The 20,120-nt window shown below is 45.4% G+C and overlaps 1 protein-coding gene across 3 annotated transcripts in view; it reads right to left on the bottom strand.

Moving 5' to 3' along the window:
• LOC147028318 (SCO-spondin-like) overlaps positions 1 to 20,120 on the bottom strand; it is a 431,359-nt gene that overhangs the window by 36,802 nt on the left and 374,437 nt on the right. For all 3 annotated transcript variants that reach the window (XM_085878618.1, XM_085878617.1, XM_085878616.1), the window contains exon 102: positions 4,164 to 4,363. In XM_085878618.1, coding sequence (XP_085734744.1) covers positions 4,164 to 4,363 — 200 coding nt within the window. The remainder of the gene's footprint in view (positions 1 to 4,163; positions 4,364 to 20,120) is intronic.

Raw genomic sequence — 20,120 nt, 5'->3', positions numbered from 1 at the left:
TGGCAAGTGGTGACACCAACTATTGGTCTGGTCACCCTGATGGTTACCATGCCCAAGGAGTTGCTGGAGCTGTATCCAATAATCTGGCTCCAATGCTAATTGAGGTAACACCGGTCAACGAGAGAATTATGAGACGAAGGATTCGTCACTCCTTGAGTGTCGTTTCCCTCAGTCTCTGCATATGCTCCGACTGAGGCGAGTGATCTCACCATGAAGGACGCATTCGATGCCACACTCAAGTCGGTGGTTGATCAGTGCCCCAGGTGAGATACTCTTCCAGTCTTGGGGGATTTCAATGCATCGACTGGAACTGATAGGAATGGTTCCGAGACATGTGTTGGTCCACTAATAGCACAAAGTTCCTTGACTTTGCAAGAAGTCATGGACTTAAGGTGGCTGATTCATGGTTTCAGCATCACAGGCTCATCGCTGGACTTGGTATTCCAACGCTGGTGGTGTGGCAAATGAGATTGACCATGTGCTCATTGATGGTCGCTGTAGGATGATCCAGAACTCAGGTCCTTGGTGCTTACAGTCTTGCTCTGCGGATGTGAGAATTGGATTGTGACCAGGTATCTGAGAGGCAGACCGACTTAATTCCTTTGGACCAGGTCTCTTTGGAGAATCCTTGGCTATCACTGGTCGGACTATGAGTCTATGAGCAGATGCTGAGAGAGACTCAAATGAGATTTGTTTCTTGCATAGTCTGTGAACATTAGCTGCAGCTGTATGGACAAGTGGCTCGTTTTCATGATGCTGATCCTGTTCACCAGATTCTCTCAGCGAGGGAGCCTCGTGAGTGAAGCAAGCCAATGGGCTGACCACGTGCCTTGTGGATGCAGCAGTTTGGTCGGCATCTCAAGGAGATGTGGATGGACCAGGGATCTGCCTGGGGGATGGCCAGATGGAGGCCCCTGAAGCCGTGAAGTACCGGCGGAAAGTGGATGCAGCGAAGTGCTGCTCTGGCGCATGCTACCATACCTGACCTGACCTGACATGGTCCAAGCTTAAATTCAGAAGCATCTGGTCTAAGCTTATATTCAGAATCACCTGGTCTTAGTCTGTGCTGCAGTGATAATGAAAACTCTGGCTTTCAAAAGGGCTAATCTCCAAGACTGGTAATCTGGGTGGCAAAATGGCTAGACTGATAACTCACTTGTCTTACAACATGTGTCAACAGATCTCGTAATCACCAAATTTGGTTCATATTTGGTCGGTTAAAGAAATGTAAGTGCCAGAAATGTAAGAAATGTAAGCAAACTCTGTCAAAACACATTTTGTCATGTGCTCGTTCTATTCACGGGGAGATCAGAAAAAATGCAGGCAGGTTCATCGGGAGAAATATGGCTCTTATTCCCCACTGTGCTGCCTTCGGGGCCCGATATTCTGTGGTTGTTTGCTGCTGTACTGCAAACGTTTTATCTTGATTGCTGCACATCGAGCCTCCACAAGTATATATCTCAACTGGATGATAGACCTGTGAGCTGTGTTTCAAATAATTGAGCGTGAATACTGCTTTTGCTGTTGCACACTCTCTCGAGACTGGATCCATTGGAGCCAGCACCGTAGACCTTACTGTCCGCCAGCGAGAGGACAGTGTTCACCTACCTTTTGCACCATGAATGGCATTGGGTCTTTCAAGCCAGAACGGCTTTCTCTCACACTCAACCCACATTGAACAGATCAAAAAACAAATTATTTTCTCCCATGTGTTCATTAATTGGACTTTGTTCACTGATAAAGCTGCCCTTCAAGTATGGACCCATTCAGCTACCTGCTTCTTGATTTGTGTGAATGTGAAAGGAAACTGCCAACTTTACTTCTACTTTCTGTTCTCTTTTGTCGTGTGTGTGTGTGTGTGTGTGTGTGTGTGTGTGTGTGTGTGTGTGTGTGTGTGTGTGTGTGTGTGTGTGTGTGTGTGTGTGTGTGTCTCATGCGTGTGCGCAGGCAGCACCTTGATAACTGTTGTTAGGAAAATGAGCATAGTTTGTAAATTTGATTTGGAGGATGGAGTGTTTCATTTTCAGACTGTGAAGTGATTACTACTACTTCCAGGATAACTGCTCACTTCCACTCATTTGTTCCTCTTTTTTTTTTTCTGCCTGTGGAACCAACTTACACGTTCTCTTCAATCTCATTCTTCCCTCGAGATCTTCACAACAGCTGTTCACCACCATCTCAGATCATCCCCTATTCAAAGCCATGATCTTTTCTTCATCTGTTATACAACCCCAACCCCACCAAAAATATGCTTCTGCATAAATCTTGCCCACCTCTTGCATTCTCCCCCTAACCCTCATCATTACCCGCATCCCTTGTTTGTCCATCTTGTCCATCTTGTCCATCTTCTCTCTCTTCTCTCTTCCCTCTCTTCTCTCTCTCTCTGTGTCTGTCTCCTGCTGTTGGCATTTCCCCTTCTCCTTCGGCTATTCCTTTTGTTATGTTGCATCCTGATCTGTTTTATGATTGAGGTCTTCCACGAGCCTTGACTATGTATCTAAGAAAACCTGCTGTGGGTGGATTTTGAGTTTGGGGGGGGGAGGGGGGTAATATTATATTATGTTGCATGAAGTAATCGTAAATTGCAATGTTTTTCTGCATTGACCGGTTTGCACAAATTTAAATATCTTAGTGTTTGTATTTATTAAATTATGCTTTTTATAATCCTGTAATTTGGTTGTCTTGATGCTTGCCTTTATATCGTGACAAATGACTTGTTTAAGGATTGGTATCAAACCGGACATCCACTTGGTCGGATCATTGTGTGTGATGTACTGGTGTATGATTTTGTATTTTTTGTATGCATAGTCTTGACTGGTGGAAGAGCTAGTCCGAGTACACTGGATGGATCAGGATGCAACATGGCAAATGAAACAGCAGACAGAGGGGGGAACCAGCAGAGTTGGAGGCCAAAATCGAGGGAGACTTGGACAAACAATGGTTGTGGGAGGAATGAGGGGCAAGAGAGGATGCACAGACTGGACAAGATAGATGCAGAATGAAACTCTGAAAACGAAAAACGTGAAATTGGGGAGGAGGGATTGCGAGGGATTGGAAAGGGGGGGGTGGGTTAACAATTGCCGAAAAGATAATGGTTTTGGTTTGGGAACGATCTCAGATGGTGGTGAACAACTGTGTTGAGGACCTGGAGGAAAGAAGATTGAAGGATGGGTGTTGCTGGAGGAAAGATGGTGGACCGTGTGTGCTCTACAGGAATTTTGGTTGTTGGGGAGGGGGGGGGAGGAGGAGAGGAACAAAGCATGGGAAGAGCAGAGGATGTAAGAGCAGAAAGGAGGCGGGAGCAAACATCGTGTCTGTGATGGCGAAGTGATAAGCTCAAAGACTCAGCTTCATCACGGGAGATTCAAATAATATTGAAAACCTTGGTTTCCACGGCATCAAGCTGAGCAAGATGCGAAGCAGGGGGACAGCCCAGAGGGGAGAGCAGTACTCTATCAAGCTGCAGATGAAAGCCTTGTTGGTGGATAGGAGTTCAGGTGTGCCAAAGAAGGACTTTGTATGATGAAGGATGCCCAGGTGATGGATGGCTTTGGGGGACAACTTTGAAATGTGGTTTGTCCAAGAAAGATCATGGCTAATAGTGAGACCCAGTAGTTTAAATGACAGAACCTCCTCAAGAGTTTAAACTTCTCTATTAAGAAAGTAGAGAGGAGGGTTTGCCAGATGGTCCTTTCAGAGAGAGACATTGAGAGTGTGAGATTTGTCAGGATAAAGATATATTCCAAGTATTTGACCAGCTTGTGATTTTTTTTAAGAGAGGGAAGAGGCTGCAGCCTTCCTGTCTGAATAATATGGGATGTCACGTCAGAGGGTGGAGTCATCAGCAAATTGAGAAAGGGGATTTTCCATGGAGTCAGACAGATAATTGATGAAGATCAGGAATAGGACTGCACTCAGAACACTGCCTTGGGTTACTCCAGCCTTAACATGGAGAGGAGATGAAGGAGTTACAGGGGGAAGAGGTAAAAACGTTACATTTTGATCCAAATTTATGACAACGTTTAAAAATTCCAGGACAATACGAGTTTACTATGATAAAAAGTAAGGTATTGCTAAGATATTACTGAGCAGTTTGTGAACGAGCAGAATAAAATTTCAGATGGATTGGCTTATTGTTATACAAAGTCAGTCCGCAGGTATACCTGCACAGGGCTGGGTGTTGCAGTCATCATGTTGGACACGTTCCCCGTGACAGGGCCAGGGTGAGCCATTACTGTGGCATTGTCGTTGGCGCTCACGGTGTCCCCCTCCACAAGGCAAAGAGCATGGATTCCAAGGGTTCCATGGACCAAAGGTGGGACAAAGCCGCTCAGTGCACACAAATGTACCATTTGTGCAGGTGCTGGAAAAAAAATGCCATCAAAACTTCACAATGAGTTGTGAAATAATTGCACCCAAAACAATTGTAAGAAAATGATCCCGAGTCCCTTATTACACCCCCCTCACCCCTCCCCTTTGAGAATACATTTACTTAATGTGACCCTTCACTTCTGCACCCTGAAAGCTCCAACATCTGTAAGGGTGATTAAACCAAGAGTGAAATGCCCTTTAAGAATGAGTTGTTCGTATGCGGTATGTGGCTGCTGGTTAGCATCAGTATTTGTCGGGGTGCAACAGTGTCGCTAATGCAGTTCCCACGTAGGTTCGAGCAATAAGTTGTAATTTGTTCAAGGTGCCAAAGATAGCTTGTCTACACTTCGTGAAGCACACCTTGGGATCTTTAACATCCACCAACTAATGCTGGCAGAAGGGATGCCCAATATAACGTCCATCTGAGGAATGACACACATTGATGCCTCATCCTTAATGCGAAACACCAGGCTTACAATTTATAGATGGGTTGTGATCCGAACTGAGACTGGACAAGTCAAAGTTGAGTGTGCATACCTCGAGGCTCTCCTGCCAGCTTCAGGAATAATGTGAGGAAAATGCAATTTTAGGAGGCAGCAGGAGTGCAAGTTTGTTTTTGTGTGGTGAAGTCGTGTTTACATTGTGCAGAAGCTTGGTTAAGCCATACATGGAGTACTGGATTTAATTATGTCTTTGAATTGTAAACAGGATATAGCTATATTACAGAACAAAACGAGAAGGGCACTCGGTAGAGCGTATACCTCCACCACGTAATGCCTGATTCAGGAGAACATATCGGGCCCAACACATTTTCGAAATATCATGCTGTACAGTACTACATCACTTTTGGCTTGATCTCTCAATGGGAAAGAATCACTTTAAAAATTAAATAATTATCGTATCCAGATCCAGATTCGGATCTTCACCAAAAAATGAATCAATTCTTCCTTGCCACACACTGAACATGTCCACCAAGTTTCGTTCGAATCCGTCGACAACTTTTTGAGATATAGTGCTATGTATACTTTCTGCCCCAATCTGTCAATAGTGAAGAATCATTTTAAAAATTCTAGTAGTCCGATCCGGATCTGGATCTTCACCAAAATCTAAGCATTTCATCCTTATCGCACACCGAACCTGTCCACAACTTTTTGTGATATCCTGCAAACAAAAAACAAACAGAAAAAACAAACAAACAAACAAGAAGACATCCTGTGGAGCACGATACTTGCAAAATCCAGAAAACAAATTTGACCTCAAAAATAATTGCTGGTTGAATTAAATGACCAAATATGCAACTCCTCTTCAAATTACAGGTGAATCAGAAGAAAATTGAGAATTTTAGAATTTTGGCTGATGTTGACATTTTGGCCGATGTGGACCTCCAAAATAATTGGCTGGTTGAATTCAGTGACCTGAAATATAAATCCTCTTCAAATTTCAAGTCAATCGGATGAAAATTGACAATTTTAGAAATATCGCCTTAGTTGTTGACCTTGGAACTATGTTGACGTTTTGGTTTATGTGGACCTCAAAAGTAATTGGATGGTTGAATTCATTGACATGAAATGTAAATCCTCTTCAAATTTCAAGTCAATCGGCTGAAAATTGAGGATTTTAGAAATCTCATCTAAGTTGTTGACCTTTGTTGTTGTTGTTGTTGGCCTATGTTGACCTTTTCACCTTTCGACCTCAAAAACAAGCGGCTCCTTACTTGTGACAAACTCTACTATGTGGTGAAGTTTAGTGAAGATCGGTTTAAAATTGTGGCCTGCAGGCGACAAACAGACAAACACAGACAGAATAACAAAAACGACAAACCAATATACTTGAAAAATCTTCGATTTTGCAAATAACAAGCAAACAAACAGACAGAAAGGGGTGAAAACATAACCTCCTTCGCCTTTGGTGGCGGAGGAAATAATATAGCTGTGCTATGGGTGGGGCAACAAGAGTTGCTCCGGAGTTATTGGGTCTTCGCAAGGAGGAGAGACTAAAAAAAATTAGAAGGGCACTCTTCAACGTTGTGACGTCACCACATATGCCTCCTCCCACATTACATCATTATCTGTACTTGTTTCAAGTTTGATTTAAATCCCTGAACCCAGATTCAAAATATTAAATAATTCTGGCTGCCAGACCATGCATCCAATCAGGTTGAAATTTAAAACATATATTCCACATGACTACCAGATCATAAATGTGAAGTTTCACGTCAATAGATGAAGTGATTCAAGTGAAATAGTTTTAAGATTTTTGTTTAATCCAACATGGCTGCCAGACCATGTGACCTATTAAGTATTTGTGAACGCCCTGGTATCCCTAAAGCTTGGGAAACATGTGGGTGAAGTTTCCCCTCAATCTGTCAAGTCTTTCCGAAGGAGAAGATTTTTTTTTAAGGTTTATTCTTCAAAAAATTTGTAGCTGCCAAACCCTGTGAACTATGATGTCATAGGTTGAGAACTTTTTGTTCCTCATGGATAGGCAAATCATACCTGTAAAGTTTTGCCTCGATCTGTTGAGCCATGTTGGAGAAGAGGATTTTTTTTAACGTTTTTATGTTCAAAACAATATGGCTGTCAAAGCATGTGACCGATGATGTCGTCAATTATTTTCCCCATACAATTTAGCCCCAGAAGATCCTCAAAATTTTTCATACTGATCGGATAAAGTGTTTGACATATGCAATCATGACGTCATTATGAAGCCACCTCTGACATCATCAAAAATCATATTTGTTTCCCATGGGGAGTACTTCAGATGTGCCAAGGTTCAATTTTTCCATGGAGTGGTTTCGAAGATACAGAAGTCCAAAGTTTTTCTTTTTTTCCAACATGGCTGCCACACCACATGAACTCTGACGTCATAATTATCATGAAAACAATTTGCATGAGTAGTCACACCTGTGGTGAAATAATTTGTCAATCGGATAAGCAGTTGCAGAGAAAACAGAAAATTAGCATGGACTGGCATAGGGACGTATGTGTTATTTGTGTTATTTGCCGTTGTGAAAGAAATTTTCTACAACCCAAATAAAGGTCTTTTTGTTTGGGAAGCCCATTGAAGTATGCTCTGATGGAAATCAGAGAGGGGAGATGTGTCGATTTTGGAAAGGTCCATCAGGAAAAGAGAGTGGTCATAGCCTAGTCTCCCAGCCTGTTGCAAAAGGTGACGAGCGACGTTGACCCATGGTGGAGAGGGTCGCGTGTATAGCATGCGAAGAGCAACCGAGAGTCGAAAGGCCATTAGCCGGCTCTTTATGTCGACCAGGCCTTGGCCTCCATCGGTCAATGGTAAACTGAGGACCCCAGCTCGCAGCCAGTGTTTTACGTCCCAGAAAAATGACACGAAGCACTTCTGGAGCTGTTGAAGCAACACCACTGCAGGATGCAGCACGAAGAACCTGTGCCATAAGGTGGAGGCCACCAGTGTGTTGATGAGCAAGACCCTTCCACGATATGACAGTTGTGTGATCAGACCTTTCCATTTTTGCACTTTACCCTCAACAAACTCGAGCAGACCAGCCCAATTCTTTGCTACTGTGGTATTATTACCTTGGAACACTCCAAGGTATTTCACACCATCGTTGGCCCATAACAGTAGAGCAGGAAGTCTTGGCGCCAAGTAGCACAACGGACCGAGTCAAAGGGCGCTCGTTTTGTTCCAATTTACTTTGGCTGAAGAAGTCTTTTCGAATAAGGATAAACAAAACCGAACGACGTTAATGTCATTGATATCTTGTACTAATACACACGCGTCATCGGCGTATGCCAGTACCTTGATGGGCTGTTCAAGCTGGGACAAACTAACCCCTGTTAGTCTACAGCGCAAAGAAACCAGTAGGGGTTCGATGGAGAGAGCATAAAGCAACCCGGAAAGAGGGCAACCTTGTCAAATTCCCCTGTTAACAGTCAAAGGTGCAACAAGTTCATTGTTTATCTTAAGCACACTATAAATATTATTATATAGTATTTTAATAGAAGAGATGAAGGTCGAACCAAGTCCAAACCGCTCAAGTACTTCGAAAAGGTACCGATGGTCAACACGGTCAAAGGCTTTCTCCTGATCAAGGAGAAAAAGTCCTAAATCTTTTGGGTTTTCCTGACACAGTTCAATGATGTTTCTCACAAGGGAGATGTTGTCATAGATGGAACGTTTTGGGACACAGTAACATTGGTCTTCTTTCAACAACGAGGATAAATAAGGAGTAAGTCATGATGCCAGGGCTTTTGAAAATATCTTATAGTTCGTACATAACAGAGAGATAGGACGCCAACTTTCAATACACAACACGTCTCCCTTTTTTGGGATGAGGGTAAGAAGAGCTCGTCGGCAACTCTGAGGTAGCTCTCCAAGCTGGCAGCTTGCGTTCAAGGTGTTAATGAGTTCTGGACCCAATAAGTGCCAAAACTTCTTGTAAAATTTGGTTGCAAGTCCATCCAAACCAGGTGCTTTCCCAATGGCAAGGCCGTGCAGGGCAGTGCCAAGTTCATCCAAAGTAATGGGTCTTTCCAGTTGGGAACGCCCATCTGCACACAACACTGGCAGGCCTATGGAGATAGAGGCGACACTGTTAGGATTTATTTGTTCTATTGAAAAAAGTGTTATGGATTTTAGAATCCAATCTGATGAATGCATCCACACATCCAGGTCCTCAGACAGTTATTTCCTGAAATGCATGTTCAGATTAGCCCCATCCCCTTGTCCAATGGGATCTTAAATGTGATGCGTTGAGAATGGAAAAGGATAGATCCCCTCTCTTATGGGAAGCTTTTTTCTTTACGACAGGCACGTTCACACACATTTCTTTCACGATCTCCGAAGCCCACCCTCATTTTTCCTCAGCAACATTCTTTCGCGAGATCCGACGCCCGCCTTTTTTGAGAGCGCACGGGTCGTCACGGTAACCATGCGCCAGTGGGGTGGGGTGACTGTACTAGCAGAGATGGCCTGGAGATATAAAAACGAGCGAGAGGGACATTCTGTGTGGAGAAAAGAGGAGAGAAAAAGTATGAAAAGAAAAGCGTGAGGAGAAAAAGCAAAAGAGGAAAAAGAAAAACCGAAAGGAGAGAGGAAAAAGCAAAGGGCGAGAGAAGCGAGCAAGAAGCGGGTGTCTGACCAGCACCGACGAGACAATTCATCCTTCCCAGTGCTTTGGCAAGCGAGCGTGTGGTGCGCGTGTGGGTGTGAGCAGCGCCGCCAACAAGTGAGGCACGGGTCGGCCACCAACAACACCAGGGTCTAAACCCATGACGGACGATCTCGGTGCCCTCCAGACTTCGACTGGTGTTCAAGGCTGCCCCACGAGAGGGTGTATGGCAAAGCTGGGTGCTGGCGACGGATGTGACATGCTCGCATGCATTTCAGGACGTTTTTGCTTCACGGACGACTTTCTGGTGAGCAAGACGATTCTTCCACCCCCACCCCCTCCCCTCCCCCTGAATGATCTGCTGGGTACCCTTGTCTGTGTTTAGCTGTAAGTAAGTTGACCCCCTGATATGCATCTGCTCTTTGTCTCTTTCCTGGCATTTTGATTGATTTTGCTTTGAAATTCATTCTTTATTTACCTCAGCAAATAAAAAGTTCTTTTTATTTATTTATTTTATTATTAATAAATTATTTGTCCATTTCCAACCTGTCCGTGTTTGTCCTTTCCTTCCATTGGTCTAGCATTGTCCGAACCAAGATAGACTGGGAGGTAATTACCACAGATTTGACCATAAAAATCATCGGCACGCACCAGCGGTTAAAACGCTCGGCCGCCATAATAGAAATCTAATCAGATAATATTGGTGCTTTGCCGAGGGCGCGCTCTCCACTCAGGTAACCACGTGACCTCAAGGTAAACGGAATAATTAGACAGCAGACACTGGAACTCGTGGTTGACTGGTTGGCGTTCGTGGTTCTAAAACAACCCACCGTACCACAACGTTAATTTTGAGCGATGGCCCCAGGTCCAGCTCTAACGAGGACAACCGGGGATTAATCCCCCTGAGTAACAAGCTGGTGTCTCGATACCCGTGGCCGCAACAATATTTTCAAAAAGTATTCCTTCACGAAAAGTTTGATTTCTGATTGTGTAAAGGTAATGGATGAATCTGCCAATCACAGCTGAGAAAGCTGTTTACTGGGAAGACATTTCTCTGAGGAAAAGAAGGACTTGGTTGGTACGTCTGCCTCGTTCAGGTGTCGCACCCTCATCCGAACTAAGGCACCATGTGCATTCCTCTCGGTTATTTCCTTTAATAAGGACTGTTTCTCAGTTCCGGTTTTTTATAAGTTACTATTATTTTGTCCGATGACCCGTTGGAGATGTAAAATCTCTAACTGTAATAATGTTTTTACTTCATGGTCAGCGCTTGTTGAGAGAAACTGGTACTGTTGACAGAACCCTTTAATTTGGGTTTTTACTAAACCCCACCATATCAGCGGGTTAATGGAACAGCTTAACTTCTGTTTTAGGAGAGCCGTCCAGAAGGAATCAAAGACCTGAATGAAGTTGAGGTTTTCTAGTAAACTGTTATTGAATTTCCAATGAGAGTTCCTTGGACGTGGTTTCGAGAGTTGAATAAAGACTCGAGCTAGGGAATGGTCAGAGAAACCAGAAGGCACGATATCGGATTTATAAGCTCCATGTAATAAATGAGAATTTACATAGATGCGATCAAGCCTCGCAAGTGAGATGTGGTTGTTTAAATGGCAACACCACGTGTAAGACTGATCAGAAGGGTGCTGCACGCGCCAAATATCATGGATTATATTTCGCAATGATGTTTGCAAAAAGTTTTGCGGTGCATGGTTGGGGTTCCGGCCCGTTTCGGTCACATGAAGCATTAACAGTACAGTTAAAATCGCCACCAATAATTAGACAAGTCTGCAAATCCAGTGTTTGCAGGAATTTTCTCAGTTCGGCAAAAAAGGAGATCCGCTCGTCATTTTTGCTTGGAGCGTACACATTGAGAATTGTTAACTTGACCTGATCGATAGAGAAGGTCACGGAGGCAAGGTGTCCATCAATAATACTCATTTAAGGCAGGACCGGTGGAAATGTTTCCCTCAGACAAACATGATGCCTGCCTTCGACGAGGAGTTGTTACTGAAGAAACATTCCTTGCCCATAAATAGTTGTCACTGAGCCTGAACAGATTGAACAGCATGGGTCTGTTGTCACAAAGTTATGTCAAGACCGTTGACCTCTACCAGCTGTTTAATTTGGATCTTGCGGAGCGGACTCCCACCACCATTAACATTTATTGTTCCAATCTTGAAACTGGCCATGAGGAAAATAATGGCTTCTAAGAATAAGATCAGAAGTGGGATAATTGATTAGAATCCCTTTTTGCTTTGGCCATCAGTTTTTTGTAAGCAGTGACAGTGTGCCTGGTGAAAACCGAATAAGTCAGGCTTACGTACGATAGCCTGAGCCAACTCAAGGAAGGACGGTAGATCTGGAAAGTATTCCGTCAGGTTTATATTGCGTTTCCTGTATGTATTTTGTTAGAAGAGTCTTATTTGTTCGGGGGGGGGGGGGGGGTAGGACTTTGACTGGTGAGCTTCTCCACCGTTTCCACCTGACTGCTCCTGTTTACTTCCTCCAGGTCAGATTCGGTTATAATTTCCGAGTCACACAAGCTTGTACTGTCCTGCATATCGATACTGTCGTCAGTATTGATACACGGATCTCTACTGGTTACCACGTCTATGTGCTCTTCCATTGTGGGAACATCTCCTGGTGAAGTAACGGAAATAATCAGGAGATTTGATGAAACGGAAACACCATCAGCGGCTGCAGCGATATCGCTTCCGTCGACTGTACCAGTATTATCGACCTCCAACGGTGTGGAGGTATACAGTACTTTGGGGGAGGGGTCTCGTAAAACATCCATTTTAACATTCCCTGCGTTTCCAGCTTCACCACGTGATGAGATGGGAGCAGTAACAGAGTTAACATTTGTTTCGCTATTTCCTGCTGAGAAGGATTTAGGGTTAACATTGACCAAAGTGACAGCAGGTTCATCACTAGTGGTCTGTGTATCACCGTCAATGGACTTTCCAATAGGAGAGTTTTTAACGAGTGAAACAGTTTCATTTCCTGTGATAACAGGTAAAGTGGTCTCTGTAAGGGAGACGTCGATGTCCTCACCGGAAAGTAGGGTAAACTTGTTGGCCGCAGGTACCGGGGTCCGGGTCCATACCGGGTCCATTCTGGGTCCATACCGGGTCCATACCGGGTAAACATTGTTGAGTCACAACTGCGGGACATCACCGACAGATTCCTCGTTTGTAAATGCCGCCTTCTTCTGGGTTAAACTACCATCAGGTAAAGTATTTCTCTTCCTTGATGAGACGATCGTGAAACCTTCCCAAACATTTGTTTTGCTGTTTGGACTATCGGGTTGGGAGGCCTGGGCCTTATTACCGGACACGAGATTCGCTTCCTTCACAGTCGAGGAAGAAGAAGAAGACGTATCCTTGTTGACGAGGTTTGTTTCATCGTTTGACGAAGTCGTCTTTGGGCAAGATCGTTTCAAGTGTCAGAAATTACCACATTGGAAACATTTCAGGGTGTCAGTGGTTACGTAGACTTGGTAATCATGATTATCCATTTTGAGTTTTAAAACAATGTTCAAAGTTCTTTCAGCATTAGAGGGAGGAAGCACCACATAAGCTTGTCTCCGAAAATACATCACATGCTTGTCCGATCGTCCTGGCTCCGTAAAGGTAACATCGTGATTTGAGAAACCACAGAACCATAACGAGATAGTTCGGAGATCAGAGTCTGATTCTTCAGGAAAGGAGGAGCGTTCGAGATAATGACCTTCACGGCCGGTGTGTCGAGAGGGGAGACGAGCACGAAATGTCCGTCATCTGTTGATAGTCCGGTCGATACGATTTCGGAACAAGTTCTGTCTCAGACACGAAGATTACTACACGTTTGTTCATTCTCGAGGCTGCACGAACTTTGTCAGTACCGACTATGTTTCCTGTAGTGATAACGAGATCCTCGAAGATGACATCGTCAGGCGGAACGCAGACAATGCCATGTTTTCTTGTTAATGCTTCAAATGCCTCATAACGGGAATACGAAGTCATATTTAGGAAGGGGGAGGAGGGGTGATTGCTCTCGTGCAGTAATTAAATATGAGCCGAGACAGGTTTCTAAAGGAAATAAACACAGCTACAGTGAAGAAAAAAACGATCAGTTGAAGGGCCGGGAAGGGCCGCCAACTCAAAGCTATCCACAAATAATCCATGGGCTCTTTCCCTCTCTCTATCTCGGGGAAAAGGTATGCGAGGAGAAAACATGGGAAAGGGAATGGGAGGGAAGGGGTAGAGATGAACCGAAGGGCAAACCGCAAAATAACAAGAACAGATGGGCGGGAGGGCTGACAACAGCGCGAGGGTAGGCCGAAGTGCGAGGTCTAACGAAGAGGGGAGGGTGGGAGAACAAATAACGATGCATAGAAGGAAACAAAAGAAAGGAGGTGAAAAAAGGATGTGAAAAGGGATAGAAAGGCGAAAAAACAGGGCAGATCACAGCTCACCAAGACCACACAAATGCCGTGACACTCCACTCGACTCACCAATGACCGGAAGGGAGTGTTTGTGTGTGTGTGTGTGAGAAAGAGAGAGAGAGAGAGAGAGAGAGAGAGAGAGAGAGAGAGAGAGAGAGAGAGAGAGAGAGAGAGAGAGAGAGAGAGAGAGAGAGAGAGAGAGAGAGAGAGAGAGAGAGAGAGAGAGAGAGAGAGAGAGAGAGAGAGAGAGAGAGAGAGAGAGAGAGAGAGAGAGAGAGACAGCAAGGGAGAGAGGAGAAGGGAGAGAGAGAGAGAGACAGCAAGGGAGAGAGGAGAAGGGAGAGAGAGATGGTGAGAGAGAGAGGGTGGGAAAGTGTAAGAGAGATGGAAAGAAGGGAAGAGAGAGATTGAGGTAGTGAGTGAGTGAGAGAGAGAGAGAGAAAGAGAGAGAGAGAGAAAGAGAGAGAGAGAGGATGCGAGAGAGAGAGAGAGAGAGAGAGAGAGATTGAGAGAGAGATTGAGAGAGAGATTGAGAGAGAGATTGAGAGAGAGATTGAGAGAGAGATTGAGAGAGAGATTGAGAGAGAGATTGAGAGAGAGATTGAGAGAGAGATTGAGAGAGAGATTGAGAGAGAGATTGAGAGAGAGATTGAGAGAGAGATTGAGAGAGAGATTGAGAGAGAGATTGAGAGAGAGATTGAGAGAGAGATTGAGAGAGAGATTGAGAGAGAGATTGAGAGAGAGATTGAGAGAGAGATTGAGAGAGAGATTGAGAGAGAGATTGAGAGAGAGATTGAGAGAGAGATTGAGAGAGAGATTGAGAGAGAGATTGAGAGAGAGATTGAGAGAGAGATTGAGAGAGAGATTGAGAGAGAGATTGAGAGAGAGATTGAGAGAGAGATTGAGAGAGAGATTGAGAGAGAGATTGAGAGAGAGATTGAGAGAGAGATTGAGAGAGAGATTGAGAGAGAGATTGAGAGAGAGATTGAGAGAGAGATTGAGAGAGAGATTGAGAGAGAGATTGAGAGAGAGATTGAGAGAGAGATTGAGAGAGAGATTGAGAGAGAGATTGAGAGAGAGATTGAGAGAGAGATTGAGAGAGAGATTGAGAGAGAGATTGAGAGAGAGATTGAGAGAGAGATTGAGAGAGAGATTGAGAGAGAGATTGAGAGAGAGATTGAGAGAGAGATTGAGAGAGAGATTGAGAGAGAGATTGAGAGAGAGATTGAGAGAGAGATTGAGAGAGAGATTGAGAGAGAGATTGAGAGAGAGATTGAGAGAGAGATTGAGAGAGATTGAGAGAGAGATTGAGAGAGAGATTGAGAGAGAGATTGAGAGAGAGATTGAGAGAGAGATTGAGAGAGAGATTGAGAGAGAGATTGAGAGAGAGATTGAGAGAGAGATTGAGAGAGAGATTGAGAGAGAGATTGAGAGAGAGATTGAGAGAGAGATTGAGAGAGAGATTGAGAGAGAGATTGAGAGAGAGATTGAGAGAGAGATTGAGAGAGAGAGAGAGAGAGAGAGAGAGAGAGAGAGAGAGAGAGAGAGAGAGAGAGAGAGAGAGAGAGAGAGATTGAAGGAGGAGAGAGAGGGGGAGGGAAAGAGGGGGAAGGACATCAGGTCAGGTCAGGAATTAGAGTATGCGCCAGAGCTGCATGTCGCTGCTTCTATTTTCCGCCGCTATTCGAGGGACCTCCATCTGGCCATCCCCCACGCAGATGCCTGGGCCATCCCCATCTCCTTGAGATGCTGATCAACCTGCTGCAACCATGAGGCACGGGGTCGGCCCATTGGCCTCCTGCACTCACGAGGCTCTCTCGCTGAGATTATCTGATGAGCACGTTCAGTGTCAGGGAAATGAGCACATGTCCATGCAGCCACAGCTGACGCTCAGGGACTATGCAGGTAACAAATCTACATTTGAGTCTCTCTCAGCAACCGCTCGTTGGACACAAACTCTGACCAGCGAGAGGCAAGGATTCTCTGAAGAGACCTGGTACCAAAGGAATTAAGTCTTCATCTCAGATCCCTGGTCAGAGTCAGTTTCACATTCACAGATTAACAATGGAAGCACCAAGGACTTCAAGATTCAGACTTTCATCCTCCCACACAGGTACCAGCTGCGCCACACCCCATGATCCAGTGAATCCATGACTCCCCAGGCCCAGGCCAGACATCTGTTGACCTGTGGCTCACAGCCAGCAGAGACATGAATATCACTGCCAAGGTAAGTGAATCTCGCCATGACCTCAACATCCTCGCCACAAACAGGCACAGACAGGATCGCAGCATCCAATATGCCTTTGAAAGCCTGGATCTTAGTTTTAACTCAGGAAACCCGCAATCCCAGCAGCTCCGACTTTTCATTCAGCACCTCGAGGGCCCCCAAACTATATTTAGAGTCCCCGCAAAGGTGACTCCATCATCTGCGAAATCAAGGTCAGAGATATAGACATTCCCCAATGATCTCTCCAACATCCTCTCCATAATCCAGTCCCCACAAGTGTTTAAAAGTGTGGGGGCCAGAATACACTCCTGATGGACTCCAGTAACAACTGGCAATAAGTCAGAGATGGTATCACCACATCTCACAGCACCCTCAGGACCAGAGTATAGTTCAGACATCAGGTTGATCAGTTTTGGTGGCACCCCATGAAGACCAAGAATCCTCCAGAGGGCATCCCGATTCACTGAAGCAAATGTTTTACAGAGATCAACATGGGCTGCAAGCAGCCCCTGCCAAAACTCTCGTGTGCGTTCAGTCAATCGTTGACCTCTTTGGTGAAAAGCCTGACTGCTCTGGACGCTGGTGCTCAAGCAGATGGTGGCGAAACACATCAAGAATTATCCGAGCAAAACCTTGCCCGGCACTGAGAGCAGCCTCACCCCTCGGTAGTTGTTGCAGTCTTGGCCATCACCCTTCCCTTTCCAGAGAGGGACAACAAGGCCCCTCTTCCAGTCAGATGGGATGATGCCTGTGTTCCAGACAGAGCACAGAACTGCATGCAACAGCGTGAGTACAGCATTTTCACCAGCCTTGCGAAGTTCAGCATGGATGCCACAGATCCCTGGAGCTTTACCTAATTTCAACTGGTTCACTGCATCCTGTGTTTCCACAAACGAAGGTGGATCACAGTTGATTGGAGGGTCAGCAATATGGATTGTAACACCCCTGACATCCAACTTGACAGCTGTTTGATCAGCCTGGTGCAGTTGCTCCAGGCAATGCTCAATGTAACCAGCCCAGCCGGCCTTTACTTCGGACTCCTCTATCAAGAGCCCAACACCTTCTGCTCTAACTGCAGTACACCGAGGGACGGGCTGGGAGGAATGCAATTTGTGAATTCCCCTGTAAGAAAGACAAGAATAACTTGACCACAGGTGATACTCTATCCCCTCTCAGATTCTTCACACATCTCTCCTTGTCCACCCTCAGCGCACGTACAGTTTTACGCCTCAAGTCCCTGAACAGCTCAGCTCTGCCGTTCAGCCTGGCCCTGCGACTCTGGTGAATGGTATCCAGTGTCCCTTGAAAGACAAATTTCTTCTTCGCCCAACGGTGAGTTTGAAGACATCTACCGGCAACATCAAGGGCGATGGTCTTGCAGGCAATCCACAACTCTTCCGGATCCTGCAAAGCACCCAGACCCCCCAAATCTTCACTCAGCCTGTTTGCAAACTCATCATTTACCCTCTCATTTCTCAGCTTGCCAACATCCAGCCTCGGCTGGGATGGTACCATTCTCCTGGTTTTGAGCTGCAACTTCTGAGTTGCTACAACAAGCCTGTGGTCAGTATTGAGTAACTGAGCACTCCGGTAGACCCTGCAGTTCTGGATCATCCTCCAGCGACCATCAACAAGCACATGGTCAATCTCCTTTGCCACATTGCCAGCGTCTGAATACCATATCCAGTGATGAGCCTGTGGGCACTGAAATGATGAACCAGCCACCCTAAGTCCATGAGTTCTTGCAAAGTCAAGGAACTTTGTGCTGTTCTGGTTCACAGTTCCAGAACCATGGCTAAACTCTGAAACATGGCTTCCAGAGCCTAAACTGTTCACCACCCTTCTCCCTCAATTCTCACCACTTGCCCCTCCCCTTCACGTCCTCCTCTCCATCTGGCCCTTTCCCCAAGCTCTTCTGCATTCTCCTACACACAGTCAACAACTCTCCTCAACTCCACCTCTCCTCCCCCTCCCCTGCACCCAAAGCCTCCTCCCATCCCTCTTCCTCAACAGTATGGAGCTCAAACATCAGAGGCCTTCGCTCTAACCTGACTGATCTCTCCATACAGGTTGCCATTGACAAACTAAACAATCTGCTTTTCAGAAACCTTCCTCCTTCAAGACATCTCTGACTCCTTAGTTTCTCTCCCTGGTTACTCCCTCCTCCGGTATGATAGTCCTGAGCCTCGTCCTGGCAGCGAAGTTGCTCTCTTTATAAAATACTTTATCCCTCACTCTCCATGCACTTCCCTCACACCTCCACACCCTCAGGAATACCTCTGGCTCTGGCTTCCCCTCCACTCCCATCTCTTGTTTATCTGTGTGTTGTACCATCCAACAAACAGTAGCAATGACTCCATTTACATCTTGCTCGCCGAAAACATGACCAACTTCTATCCACACATCCAAACTCTCTCGAAGTCATATGTGGTGATTTTGATTGCCATCATGCCAGTTGGCTGGGTGGAGGTACCTCTCTCACCTGCCGTGTCACTTCAGTAAAGGATTTCTGCAACTTATTGGGACTGACACAATCTGTCAACTTCCTGACCCGGTTCTCAGCCAATGGTACTCCATCTCTTCTGGATTTGATTTTGACCAATTTCCCAGAAAATGTCTGCTGTTCTTCTTCGGCTCCGATCAGTCCATATAACCATATGCTTGTTGAAGTGGTCATCGCTGGCTGTTATTAGAAAACCACCACAGCGCCGACGAGTCTGGCATTTCACTTCGGCGGACTGGCAGGGACTTCGATCAGCCATCAAACTTCTCGACTGGTCTCCCATTTCTACTCTCTCCGACATCAACTTGTCCTGGGAATTTCTTTAAAGAAATTTGCTCTCTCTCATGCAAAGATTTATCCCTTCTCGTCTTCAGTTGTCCGACCCTTCCTCCCACCCATGGTACGCTGAAGCTTGTGGTGGTGCAGTTGTCTTAAAACAACTTGCCTTTGCCTCAAGGAAGGCAAATTACACAGAAGGCAATCTCATTTCCTTCCACAAAGCTCAGAGCAAGTGTGTGTCTACCTTCAGGAGAGCCAGGAAACAACATCTTTCCAATCTCAAGTCTGAACTCTCAAACCTGTCTCCCTCCTCCAAATCCTGGTGGCGTCTGGTTACCTCCGACACCGAAGGTGGAGGTTATGTTTTCACCCCTCTCTCTCTGTTTGTTTGTCTGTGTGCAGGATATTTCAAAAGTTGTGGACAGATCCGAATGAAATTTGGTGGGCAGATTGGGTGTGCGACAAGGCTGAACTGTTTCGATTTTGGTGAAGATCCGGATCTGGATCTGGATCTGATAATTTTTTTAAGTGATTCTTCCCCATTGAGAGATAGGGAAAAATTCATTTACAGCACGATACCTCTCAAACCTTCAAACCTGTCTCCCTCCTCCAAATCCTGGTGGCATCGAGTGACCTCCATCACCAAAGGTGAAGGAAGTTATGTTTTCACCCCCTTTCTGTCTGTTTGTCTGTGTACAGGATATCTAAACAGGTTGTGGACGGATTTGGATGAAACTTGGTGGACAGGTTGGGTGTGTGACCACGTCAAATTGATTTGATTTTGGTGAAGATCCAAATCCGGATCTGGATGTGAAAATTATTGAATTTTCAAGTGATTCTTCACCATTTTGAGAAAGGGCTCCAAAAGGATAAAAAAACCGTGATATTTCAAAAAGTTATTGGGCCCAATAAGTTCTCGTGGATCAGTCATTATGTGGCGGAGGTATACGCTCCACCGAGTGCCCTTCTAGTTAAGTCTGTTCCTGGTGTATGTCCCCCCTCCATCCCCTCCCTTAACTCAAATGGCTGCACAGCTGACACTGCACATGAAAAGGCTGAATGCGTAAACTCTGTTTGCTTCTCAATATTGTGTCCGAAACCCATCAATTTCTGTACCCACCTTAAACAGTCACATCCAGCTGTTCCTGTACTCTGTGTCCATTTCTCCTGACAAGGTAGAGAGCTTGCTGTCAAACCTCAACTCATATTCTGCAACCGGTCCAGA

This window comes from Eptatretus burgeri, chromosome 4 (assembly GCF_056783735.1).
Source record: "Eptatretus burgeri isolate ZD-2024b chromosome 4, Ebu_testis_v1, whole genome shotgun sequence".
NCBI lineage: Eukaryota > Metazoa > Chordata > Myxini > Myxiniformes > Myxinidae > Eptatretus > Eptatretus burgeri.
The sequence above is the reverse complement of the archived record's forward strand: the minus strand, read 5'-3'. Positions and strand labels throughout refer to the sequence as shown.